The 12,846-nt window shown below is 34.0% G+C and overlaps 2 protein-coding genes and 1 pseudogene across 3 annotated transcripts; 1 reads left to right on the forward strand and 2 right to left on the reverse strand.

Moving 5' to 3' along the window:
* The first annotated feature begins 3,811 nt into the window (after window positions 1-3,811).
* On the forward strand, window positions 3,812-7,179 carry LOC110426307 (uncharacterized). The gene is made up of 4 exons (XM_021441508.2): window positions 3,812-4,232; window positions 4,731-4,866; window positions 5,814-5,877; window positions 6,746-7,179. The coding sequence occupies exons 1-4, from the start codon at window positions 3,875-3,877 to the stop codon at window positions 6,887-6,889; spliced, it is 702 nt and encodes a 233-aa protein (XP_021297183.1). The 5' UTR covers window positions 3,812-3,874; the 3' UTR covers window positions 6,890-7,179.
* Window positions 7,180-7,539: 360 nt separating this feature from the next.
* LOC110426157 (peroxidase P7-like) lies at window positions 7,540-9,141 on the reverse strand. The gene is made up of 4 exons (XM_021441295.2): window positions 8,710-9,141; window positions 8,428-8,619; window positions 8,178-8,343; window positions 7,540-8,095 (listed from the first exon to the last, which is right to left on the reverse strand). The coding sequence occupies exons 1-4, from the start codon at window positions 8,986-8,988 to the stop codon at window positions 7,707-7,709; spliced, it is 1,026 nt and encodes a 341-aa protein (XP_021296970.1). The 5' UTR covers window positions 8,989-9,141; the 3' UTR covers window positions 7,540-7,706.
* A 195-nt stretch (window positions 9,142-9,336) lies between these two features.
* Window positions 9,337-10,854, reverse strand: LOC110426158 (peroxidase P7-like; annotated as a pseudogene). Its single transcript, XR_016351893.1, has 4 exons — window positions 10,562-10,854; window positions 10,255-10,466; window positions 9,964-10,130; window positions 9,337-9,781 (listed from the first exon to the last, which is right to left on the reverse strand). The product of XR_016351893.1 is annotated as a peroxidase P7-like (transcript).
* Between the last annotated feature and the right edge of the window lie 1,992 nt (window positions 10,855-12,846).

Below are 12,846 nucleotides of genomic sequence, written 5' to 3' on the forward strand. Positions count from 1 at the left end.
GTAAAGTTGTTACAATTATGAGATTACTATACATTAAAGCCATATTCCTAAAATCGTTCATGGTCATTGTATTATCAAGACAAGGTATTGACAATACTCAAATACTGGTACATGTTAAACCTTTATACTTAGGAAGTAAGAAATCGATGTCATAGATTGAAGTATATGAGATACTTGAGGATAACATGTAAGTGTTTGTTAAAAGACAAATTCACTGAATATGACTCATTATGAGAACTCCATTTGATATTTCACTCAAGTGTTTATGGAATATATCTTGTGTGATAGTTGTGCAACTAGTCCATAAACTTAAGACATTATGTCATCTTGTATGAGGAATGACATGCTTTGATTTTATCTCTACAAGTCTATAGGTAACTAGATGCTTAAATAGGGTGTTTTTAGATATGCCATAAAGCATACGAAGGTGAATGAGTAGTCAAGAGAGGACTCATCACCCTAAATGATATGAGAGGATGTATCTTACTTGTTCTCAATTATTGATTAACTTGTATAAAGTTTTTAGCCAAAACATGATGAATTTGAGGAAAGTTGGTTTCCTAAATTTATAAGATTAGTCATGAATTATGATAACTAATATGAAATGTTATAAGTAGACACTGAGTCACGTTATATGACATATCCGAAATATTTGATGAAAGGATCATATTGCACTGAGAGGCTTATCCCTGAAGGGCTTTTGTTAAATTCTTTAATTGACTCTCTAACATTTTAGTGGTCATAATATATTGCTAGATATTGTTCATGATCTATAAATATAAATCAATTATCAAATTGATATTTCATTAAGATTTATATTTATTGCCAGCATGTTATAAGTCTAATGGGTCACACATATTAAGTGAAATGATTGGGATTAAAGAAGGATAATTAATTAAGTTAGACTTAATTGAAAAGACCAAAATAAAGTGAAAAATTAATTAAGTCATAAAGAGTTAATTAAATTAAAATACAACTGTTGTATCTAGGGTTACAACTTAGTTTAGCTATATAAATATGTTATGTTAGCAAACTAAAACTCTAAACTCCTAGCCACTTCTCAATCATTTCATAAAATAAGAAAAGAAAAAGTAGTTTTCTTTGTTTGACAAAAATAAGATTCGGTAAGGATTTTTGGTCTTTTTATTTTATAAACAAAATTTACTAACACAAGTAAAAAATCTCACCTTTGATAAGGTCTTATTTGGTCACTGTGTAGATTACTGTTAAAGGCCCAACACTTGGGCGGCTGAAGATTTGACATATCATAAAGGTGAAAAAGCAAAGATATTGATTTAATTAGCTATTAATTACAATATCTAGAACAAGGTATGTAACTTTTAAACTTATAAATGTTCATAATTAATTAAATTTACATAAAAAACATAAATATTGGTTCTATAAGATTCTTTGTTTCTCTGATTAAATGCTAGTTTATTATTCTATTACATTATATTTAATTTATTAATTATTTTCATATTTGAGTATGAAGTCGAATCCTAGCAATAATTGCCAATAATAATGCTCAATTGACAGATCAAGTTAGAAATTATCTAAGTTCATAATTCAAGGTGAGAGACTAGGAATAATGAAGTATTTCTTAGGACTCGAGATTGCTAGGGCTTCAGAAGGCATTTATATTTGTCAGAAAAAATGTACCCTAGATCTTTTAGATGAATATGACATGCTTGGTATTAAACCAGTCACTACTCCCATAGACTATAGTCATAAGCTTAGAAAGGATGTTGATGGAAAAGAGGTTGATAATCCAACAAGATATAGGCAGCTGGTAGGCAAACTATTATACTTAACATTTCAGAAAACTTGATATTTCCTATACTTTTTAGGTTTTGTCCTAGTTTATGGAAAAACCAAAGCAAGGACATATGTATGTAGTTTATAGAGTGTTGAAGTATCTTAAGTCAGCTCCAAGACAAGGGATACTCATGAAGGAAGATTCAAATTTAAGCATATCAATTTATTCAGACAATGATAGGGCTGGTTGTGCTGATACAAGAAATCAATTACAAGGTATTGCATGTTTTTAATAGATTCATTAATTAGTTGGAAATCCAAAAGGCAATCAGTGGTTGCTTGTAGCTCAATTGAGGTTGAGTACAAGTCAATGGTTACTAGTTGCTGTGAAATTATATGGCTAAATTACTTATTATCTGATTTAGGGATTAAACAAAATGCAGCAGTCAAACTTTATTGTGATAACCAATCTGCAATTCATATAAGTTACAATCCAATGTTTCATGAGTGCATAAAACATATGGAAATGGATTGTCATTTTATCAAGGAAAAGGTGTTGGAATGATTGATTGAACCCATGTATATTTCTACTGAGTCACAAATTGCAGATTTGTTAACAAAAGCATTCATGCTCCACCATGAATGTTCATGGCATTCATGCTCCACCATGAACATTCATCTATAGGGGGAGTATCAATCTAAATGAAGGCAATAGATATAGTGTCTAGAAGTAAAAAATAAAGACTTGGTTTATGAAACTAAATAAAAAGAAGTAGATGCGTGAAACTCACATGACTTCTAGTAAATAGAAGCATGTATTGTATTATTTTATTTTATTTTTACAATTTTACTATAGGTGAAAAGTTTGTTGGTTGTTGGGAGTTTTTTTTGGTCAATTTATTTTTCCTCCTTTTATAAAAGCTTTACTTTTCCTCTTATTTTCTTGTATATAAATACTTTTTACCAGTGATATTCATTTTTAATTTGAATGAGAATTGTTATTCTTTCCACGGAAATATTTTTCTTTCGATGTTTTATGGTTTCTTACACTACAAAGGCAAATTTATAAAGCAAAAAGTTATAAATAGGTGTCAATTTCTTTTAAAAAGGTTCTGCTTTTATATAAAGTTTAGGATAGATTGATTACTCTATTTAACAAAGAGTTAGTTGTAATATTTGAATTCAAAATTATTTAAAATATTTTAAAATTTTTTTTTATTATCAAATAATGAGAGAAGACGAAAAAGGGTATTGAGGAAATGTATTTTTAATAAATTTTTCTGTTTTAAAAAATGATATAAACTCAGTGTAAATTTAAAGTAATTTCAAGATTAATGTTGACGAAGAGTAATATATAATATTTGAATTTAAAATTGCTTAAAGTGTTGTGAAAAAAAGGCTTTTATTATCAAACAACGAGATAACAACAAAGAGCGTCGGAGAAATTTATCTATGATAAATATTTCTCGCTTAAAGATAAAATTATCGATCAATTTTTACCTTAATTTATAACATTATAGATGAGAATATTTATTTTTCTTCCTTATCCGTCTTGCTAATATCGAACCGCATACTCTCTCTGTCCCTTTTGGTTATTTATTTTATTTTTACATATCACAATATTAAATCGTTTTTTTCTTTTTTAGATAGTTAAATATTTTTACTTTTTTATACTATAAATTTATTTTTCATAATTTTTTTTACTATTTATATGAAAATTATTAAACATTTGTATTGTATAATTTTTTTCAAATTTCAATATAAAATACATCAAGACTAAAATTTTTTCTCTTAATTTACATAGAAATAAAAAAGACAAATATTTAAAAACAGAAGAATAATTAGAAAACAATTTATACACTTGGGCTTTGTAGACCTTTTATTGGATCAAGCCCAATAATATGAATTAGAACAATTTGTAGCCCATTTATTAAATCTTGGGCTGACCCAATTTCCCGTCAATTCCCTCCATTTCTAGATTCGTCCATTTTCATGGCCCAATAGAGGTACATATAAAAGGAAGAGGAAAACCAGGATTTTCCCGCCAACCACCAAAACCAGCTTCCTCCTCACTTGGCACTCTCAAAAGCTCAGAATTCTCAAGAAACAAACAGAAAATATGGAAGAAACAAAACCATCGACAACAAAACCGAGAAGCAAAGCCAGCAAAAGAAGACCCTTCACTGAGGTCACCAATTTAATCCCTGCATCTTTGCCTTCTTCACAGTCTTCTTCTTCTTCTTTAATCAAACCCCCAACCAAATCTTCACTCGCTTTGGATCTCAAATCTCCTCTCATCAAACCCAATAGTGATATTAATTCTAACTCCAAGTTTACTGCCGTTGAGTCCACCACCAATGAGAATGACAGTAACAAGAAAAGGAAGAAGAAGGAGAAGAAGAAGGGGAAAAGTCAGAGTAACAAGGCAAACCTTAGCCCCATGCTGTCTCCGTTGCACAAAATGCCTTCTGTTTCGGGTAATTTGATGGGTTTTTGGACTCTTTTTTTCTGGGTTTTGATTAGATTTCTTAGTAGGGGTTTTGTTTTCGGTGTTCTGGGTTGTCTAGGGTTTTTATTTCTTCAATTTGGGTTTTAACTTTATTCTCAGTTCAAGCTATATAGAATTTCTTCTACAATATTTCTATGAATTTGAGTTAATGTTAAATTTTGTTAATTCTGTTTCTAGTAGTTTCGCTGAATGATTTCTTTACTTCATTTTCAATGCAACCTCTAGAGCATTGATTGAATATGGTTGTCTAGACACTAGATAGTAATGGTGCAAATCCGATCAATGTTTTTTCAAGCTATGGAACTACTCAATTGTTTAGGTATCATAATTGAAATACACTCTATGGTGTGGAAATTATATGAAGTTGGTAATCTGTGTTTCCTCAACCATTTTTTTGGTCCTTTGATTTCTGGATTGAGCATGTATTTTGGGTCTAATTTATTGTACATTATGGTTCTGATTTTAGGTACTGCTGATTCTGTGGCTTTTGAGCCTTGCACGGTTTACAGCAGGAGAAATACTGCAGATAAAAGGAAGAGTAAAGGGAAGGAAATTGCTGAGCCTTTGAGTTGGTCTCTTGAAACGAGGATGCCGGACTTAAGGTGGTTTTCTTCCAATCAGTTTGTGTGTTTCTTGTTGGTTTGGTATTTGTTCCTTGGATAACAATTAGTCTTTTGATTACTTTAGAAGGCTAAGGATACTTAACGTGTTTGAAAGAAGAAGTAAATTGATTATCAATGTCATGGTATGGTAGTCATGATGCAGTCAAAATGGTGTTTTCCGTTGTTGTAAGTAGTTATATACATTAGATAAAGGATGGGAGTGATGTTCAGCATTCACTCCCAACTCTGTAGATGATGAGGTTCTAAGTGACAACTCTACGGTAAGGACTTCAAAAATTTGATCAATCAAATGTATCAAATTTCCTCAGGTGTGTGCATGTTTGGGCTTTTTGGGTATTTAAAGAAACTTGAATGTATGTTTTGATATTAGACAGCAGAAAGAAAAAGGCCTAAAATAATTGCTAAATTAGTTAACCTAGTGCTCCTTTTGTATCCAATTTCATTTATCTTCCTTTTCTTTCATAAAATGAGTTTTCAAGGAGATGGTGGCTGATTAGACCAAAAGATAGTTCTTCCCTTTTAAAACAGTTTTGTTTACAGGCCTCTTTTTTTTTTTACATCAGTTTCCAATTAAAGTCATGATATTTTCTAAGCCAAGTTTTTTTTAAACACTCAGAAAATGACTTTTGAACACAAAACTTGGGACATCAAAGCTTAAGGTCTTTGAAATATTGTATGTCGTGATAGCATGTCATATTTAAGTATTGAAAATTATGATCTTGTCTATTCAAATTTTTAATCTTACTTTACTTGGTTTCTTTTTGTACTTCTGTTTTCAATATTCACTACTATACTTGTTCTCTGTTATCACTAATTCAGAAGAGCTTTTTGCTTAATGTTTGCTCAGATTACAATGATCTCCCCATTCATTATTTTCCCTTGTTTACCACCTTTATTAACGCTGTTTCTCCTTGTCTTTACTATAGTGAAAAAAAGGATGGACATGGTGATATCGGTCTCTCCAAATCATGCCCATTGCCACGTAAAACGGTTTGTTTCAAAACTCTCCTAGTTTCTTAATTTTATTTGTATTGAATGGATAATCCTGCTATTCATCTTTTGTTTGGGATTTTTGGGTCATCATTAAGACAGTTTTTGTAATCTTTTAAAGAACTCTCGATCTTTTAAAGATTTCAGATTTGTATATGAAACACCATAATTTGGTTAAAAGTGTTGATCAATGATGCATATCTGTAACTGCTTTCCCTTTTCATGGCTGCTTCTATTGTGCCAAGTTGGGAATTTCAGGCCACATTTTTAGCATCAACAGTTGTTAACTCTAAATTACTGGCAGTTGGGTCCCACTATTGGGGGGCTCGAATCCTTCCGTCCTAGAGCATACTCGGCTTCTTTAAATGATTGTTCTTTGCCTTTTAACTCGTTATTAATACATGCTGCATCAATGGAGTATTCCCCTTTTCACTTCATGGAATCAATTTCACTCTAAGTTGACTAAATTCTTTTAGTTGTTAAAGCGTTATCTTGTCAGGAATGTTTATTAGTCTGCGCAATGTTAACTTGTCATCTTTTTTCTACTGGAATTGGGCCAGTATTCTATGGTGTTTTTAGACCATCTTCCTTTTTGCACACGGCTGTAGAATGGAATTTGCCTTAGAAACTGGATGAAGCATGCTTTTAGGAAGCAAACAGCAATATCGTACCACGTTTTTAATCTGCAAATTGCTTTTTTGCTTTAGTTTTATCAATAGGATGAGTTATTATATAGTGCTCTTTGCTTTTGCATCAAGTCATATTGTGCTTTTGTCTCTTTGAAACCTTTTTCCGCCCATAAGCATATGTGTCCTTAAAGATAATGTGATTAAGCCAAGCTTATTGGTGGTCTATGATGTCACCGCAGAAAAAACGAATAGAGAAGGCTAAGGTAAATGCTTCCAAGAATGACTTGCCCCAAGATTTCATTGACAGGCAGAGAGCTTACTTTGCAGAGGTTGATGCATTTGAACTGGAAGAGGAGGTGGCATCCGATGAAGAGTTGGAATAGATGGAAAAGTATATAACCAAGTCATTTAGGATAATTTGATTAAAGTGTTCTAACCCTGTAATATCCTCTGTATATAGTTTACCGACAAATTTTGGTGTAATAACCACCTTACCCAGCGGTATCGGATGCTTGATAGTATTCCCCATCATAGTCTAGTGTACCCACTTCTTGTCTTCCCTATTGGAAAATCTAGTTTCCAGTAGTGTTAGTTGTATTTGACTGTTTATATTTCTATGTTTAGCAAAATTGTATTTCATACAAACCATACTCTGCCGACACTGGCATCAACACATGGGGTTGTCTCCTCTGCAATTGTGAATTATTGATATCATGTTATGGTGGAACTTCTTGTCAAATCTGTTTGTACTGCTGGATACTGTACAAGCTTTTGCTCTTGTACTACCAATAATGCAGGCTATGCAGCAATCCCTTTGCCTTGGCATTGAAAAGGCTTGGATATGACTGGTATTGGTTGAGGGGATGGAGCCGACTGAAAGAAACTTTTTACCCCATATTGGGTCTAAATAAGCCTAGTTTATTCATTTCTTTCCAATATGTTAATGGTAGAGGACTAAAGGAATGTTGCTGGAGCTAATTTTAAGCAAACTTCAATTATTTGCATAAATTTCTTCTTTCTTTGTCACCTTCCATGAAAAAGTACAAATTTATTCAAAAGAGTGAAAGCAAGGGACAAGATTGAATTGCATAAACAAACTCACTCCAAACATTTTAAACGGACAGAGTTGATCTAAAGATCAACATACAGACTCTCTTAGACATTTTGTAATTTCTTATTGTTAAGTATGAGAAACAAGTTTCAGTTTGCTTTTCTGCAATTGATCCTGATTTCCCCAGCACTTCCCGTGAGAGGCTTGATGTTCCCCATTTTGATCATAGACTTGACAAATTCCTGGAAAAATAATGAGGTGTTGGCAACATAGCTTTTAACCAAAAGATTAGTAGTAGAACTTCTATTGAAGAGCTCTTGATCTGAACGAAGTAGACCCGTCTTGCTCAACAGATTCTTGTAATATAAGTTATCAAAATGGGTTGGTGTTTGACGATCAAGGGGGGCGAGCACACTATCATTTCCACTTCTTGGGCAAGTACGCCGCAACGAGTTGGCGAAGGAAGGGTCTATGTTGGAGTCATTGTAGATGTGTGGTCGAAATGATGTGCACCGGGCCAGGCCAATGGTGTGTGAACCTGCAAATGAACCATTACATGTTAAGAAGAAAAATGAATGATAACCGTGGTCTAAATGACATTCCTATGAGTAATGGATTACCAGAAAGTGCTACTAAGTCTTTTATGGAGAGACCCTGAGCAGCAAAGCTTGAAATAAGAGCACTTAGATTAGAGGTTGGTGGGGGGATGGAGGTATTTGCTGCACTTCTGCTAGCAGTGGTAGAATCCCGTCTTCCCAACCTTACCTTCCATGAGGGACCCCCCAACTGCAAACACCAGAAAATTATCATCCCAAGAAAATATACCGTGATGGATTGGTAATATGGATTGGTGTATGATGTGGCGCTTACCTGAACAACCGAATCACGAGCTGCTAGAGCAAGAATATCAGCACAGGACACCACTCCGGGGCATGCTTTCTCCACTCGAGCCTTGATGTCATCAATCACGTTGAATCCTCTAGCAGAGTTATTGTTAGGAACTGCAGTTTTCTCACCTATAAATGTGGCATTATCATCTAATAACACTGATCCATCGCAGCCCTAGTGACCATTATGAAAATTCACTTCAGTTAATTCAGTAGCAGCACAGGAGCAGCATGAATTATCAGAGAAATTAGAACCTATACTCACATTAACAAAACAGTCATGAAAGTGTAATCTGAGCAAGGATGCCCCTACGCGCGTTTCATTCTTTATAGCAGCTGCAATTCCTGCCTTAACAATAGGCAATGCTTGAGGGCAAGTGGATGAGTAGTAACCAGGGGAGAGTTGGCAGTTTGCCTGAAATGAAGCGACAGCAGCGATCAGGATAAGAAACAGTAAATGATAACAAGCCATCGGAAACACTTGTGTCTGGTGATTTCTTGCTACTTGCAAAGCACAATTATTACTGATTGGAAATCTGATCATGTCCTTTTATAGTGTTTAACGCGTGCAGGTTTGGATGTTGCAGAAAAATGGGAAGGTGGAAGGATTACAAGAAGGTAACGTAGGTTAGCAAGTTGCTTTTGTTTATTGCCTTTAGTTTGTTGTGATGGTTTTTTCCTTCAAGAGCTTCCGCTCAAAGCCAGGGGGTTCCTTCAGAGTTCATGGCGCCTTCGTACCCATAAACAAAAGAAACTTAATTGCACCGTCAAGACTGATGCAGCCCCTTCACTGTAGTTGGTGAAACTGTTGTTTACTTTCTCACAGTTTTTTGGTAATCATAATCATACTCACATAATTCAAGGCTCTAAGCAATCAGGAAAACTAAAACGTAATATTTTCACTGTTTATGATCATTTGATCGTAAAGTAGCTTTTCCAACAGTTACTATTAAATTGACTACTCTGCAGTTGCTCCTGATCTCTCCAGTGCTTCCTGTGAGAGGCTTGATGTTGCCCATTTTGATCATAGATATAGCAAAGGCCTTGAAGAATGCAGAATCATATGCAGCATACTTTTTTACCAGATAAATCAGCAGAAGTGCCACTAAAGAGCTCCTGGCCAGAACGGAGGAGACCCTTCATCTTCAACAAGTTCTTGAAGTACAGATTATCAAAATAAGTAGGAGTTCCAAAATCAAGGGGTTGATACACATCATCCTTGCCATTTTTTGGGCATTTGCGTTGCAAGGACATGGTCAATGAGGCATCGATGTTCGAGTCATTATAGATGTGTGTTCGAAATGATGTGCACCTGGCCAGGCCAATAGTGTGTGAACCTGCCATTCAAAGATGAGCCATTAATTTAGGTGGCATGTTTTAAATTACATGATTGATCAAAGAAAAGGATTGGTCATCTGGTTTTCTGTCAACATACAACATCCCTGTGGTACACAAATGAGAGAATGTAACCATCATGTTTGTATTGTTTATTAAATACGCTAACTTAGATTCTCATTACCTGAAAGAGCCACCAAGTCTTTTAAGGAGAGTCCTTGAGTAGCGAAGCTTGATACGAGAGCACTTATATTGAAATTGGGTCCAGGAATTGAGTTGTCTGCAGCGGCCCTGCTAGCAGTGTTAGAATCCCTTCTTCCTAACTTAGCTTTCATTGAAGAACCCCATTAACTGCGAATCATATCAAGGCATTAATACAGATGATGAAACAACTGCTACCCAACCGAGCCAACTGCCTAGACTGTAACAAGAAATTAGTAACTTGCTGATAAGGTTTGTGCTTTGTTAGATAGACTTAATTGTTGGACTTCCCATGACAGTTGAATCACGAGCTGCAATGGCAAGAATATCAGCACAGGATACCACTCCAGGGCATGCTTTCTCTACTTTAGCTTTAATGTCATCAACCACATCAAATCTCCTGACAGATTTATTGTTAGGTGCTGCACTACTCTTCTCACGTATAAAGGTGGCATTATCATCCAACGGAATCGATCCATTGCAGCCCTGCCCAATTTTCGTTTTTCAAACTCACTATTAATTGATTAAAACGGCACGAGCCTAGAACAAAACCAAACTTATGAAAGTGAAACCATACTCACATTAACAAAGCAGTCACGGAAATGCAACCTGAGCATAGATGCCGCCATGAGAGTTCCTTCTATACGGTAGCTCTTACTCGTGCTTCAACAATAGACAATACTTCAGGGCAAGTGGAGCTGTACTAGTTTGATGAGAGTTTGCCATGAACTTCCACAGGTGTACCGGAGACATTAAGGATAAGCAGGACTAACAAGTAATAACAAGCCATGGAACTGTTACGAGACCTTGGAAAAACAAAAGGTTTTGCCTTCTTAAACTGTACAACTTGCAATAGCACCTCGATATCTTCGTAAAGGACAAATCCTTCTTTATTTACTCAGAATTTAGTGATTGGTATTAACTAAATAGTGCAGAATGTAGCTCCATACACAAAGGTGAAAACTAGCGTATATAGCAGTTAAATTTTTTACTCTTAAACTTCGATTAGACTTTGAGTAACTCTTAAAAGTAATGGCAACTTGTTTCTTATAGGCTCTCTTTGGCCTATATCAAGGGACCTAAACAAGGTTTAACAAGCCCATCAGATGTGAAGATTTGCACCAAAGATCAATCCCTCTCGCATTCAGAACGAAGCTTCCTTAGAAAGTTCATTTGTATGCCAAAAAGAGGCTACTTTTAGCAGTTTTGGTTCGATCGGAATCCATATTGAGCAAGTTAAGAGCACATAAATCTGTCTTTTGCCTTCTAAATAATGGGTTATTTGTTTTTGCTTAAGGGTCCTCAAAGTTTCCACTTTAGGATAATTTAATGGAAAGAAACTCATTGGTTAAACTTCCTATTCATGGAGGGTCGAGTAGAGGCAAAGACTTCACATCACTAGCTAAATAATTGCCTTCGTTTTTTGACCTTTGAAACCAATATGGAAAAGAACGGAAAACAAAATTGGGAAACTTACAAAGACTCAAAGACAGTGTGGAACCAAAACCTTGGAAAGAATCAAACTTGCAGCCAGAGAGTTCCTATCAAATGAGCTAGCTAGATTGAGTTGGGTCAACAATATGAACAATTTTTGTTCAAAGAAACTTTGCTGGGTTTAGCTTAACTAATAAATGAGCAGTATTACCACTGTTCACCTTAAAATGATCTACTTTGAAGCATTACTGGGATTGAAAGCAACTGAAGCACATGAGTTAAACTCGCCGAAGTGAGGATTTTCTCTTTATTTATACCTTTTGAATCCCTTCATGAATAATGTTATTTTGTTCAACAATCGAACAATTTAACAACTGATAAACATTATAAATGATATAGAAATAATAAACAGAAGCAGCTTGAATGTCAATCATTTTTAATATCTTTCTTGTTTTACAGTCAAATCATTTCAATTTTTTATTTATATTACAATAGACGTTTATTTGATAAATTAAAATACAACTTATAATTAAAAATTATTAGGTGAAATGTACAGGAGTCTACACTTTTTCTTAAAAATTGGAATATTGATAATATCAGTCACGTTTATTTTCACTACTACTGTTAAGGCCCCCCAAAGAAAGCAATGGCTGCACATGCAGAAGCAACGTGTGAGATTGAGATCAATGCCACTTCAAAATTCCATGTCCATATCCATCCTTCCAGGCTACACACAGCCCTTGCTGTTGACATTTCATTGTGGGAAAATCCTTTTCATTTCATGAACATTGTTTGTGGCTTTATCTAAGGGTAACATACACGTAGAGGAAAGCATGAAAATGCAGCCCCTACTCTTTGTTCTCTTTTTTGAGTACATGACAATTTGTTAGATTAAAGGGAAATGAGGCCAGCAAACAAGGGTGGAGTTAGAGTATATATTTTCAAAGGGGACTAAATAGAAAAAGTGTATGTTATAAAAAGAGTTAATTAACATATAATATGTTATGATAAATTATTGATATAGAATATGTTATAAAAAATTTAAATTTATATTACGATTTAATGAATCTGAGTTATTAGACTAACTTTTATTTTTTTAAATTTGATTAGTTTAGCATATTAGGTTAGAATTTATATAATAATTAGCAATAAGCTAACATTTCTCTAATTTCATCAAATGGTTGAAAGAATATATACAGTGAATAAAAAAATTAAAAATTTTTAAAAGATTGTAGCTCTCATCATTAAATCATTTTATTATTTTTTAGTTGTATTTAGGGTTTAATAAAATATTATTTGAAAAAAAAATCATTAAAAAATATATATAATATTTAAAAAATTTTAAAAATTTGGAAAAAACGACGGCCCGATCACAATGGGATGCTCCGCCCCTACCAGCAAACAACTGGAACCCAAACTGATACATTATGCA

Source organism: Theobroma umbraticum, unplaced genomic scaffold (assembly GCF_002168275.2).
Source record: "Theobroma umbraticum cultivar Fairchild unplaced genomic scaffold, ASM216827v3 scaffold_55.0, whole genome shotgun sequence".
Taxonomy (NCBI): domain Eukaryota; kingdom Viridiplantae; phylum Streptophyta; class Magnoliopsida; order Malvales; family Malvaceae; genus Theobroma; species Theobroma umbraticum.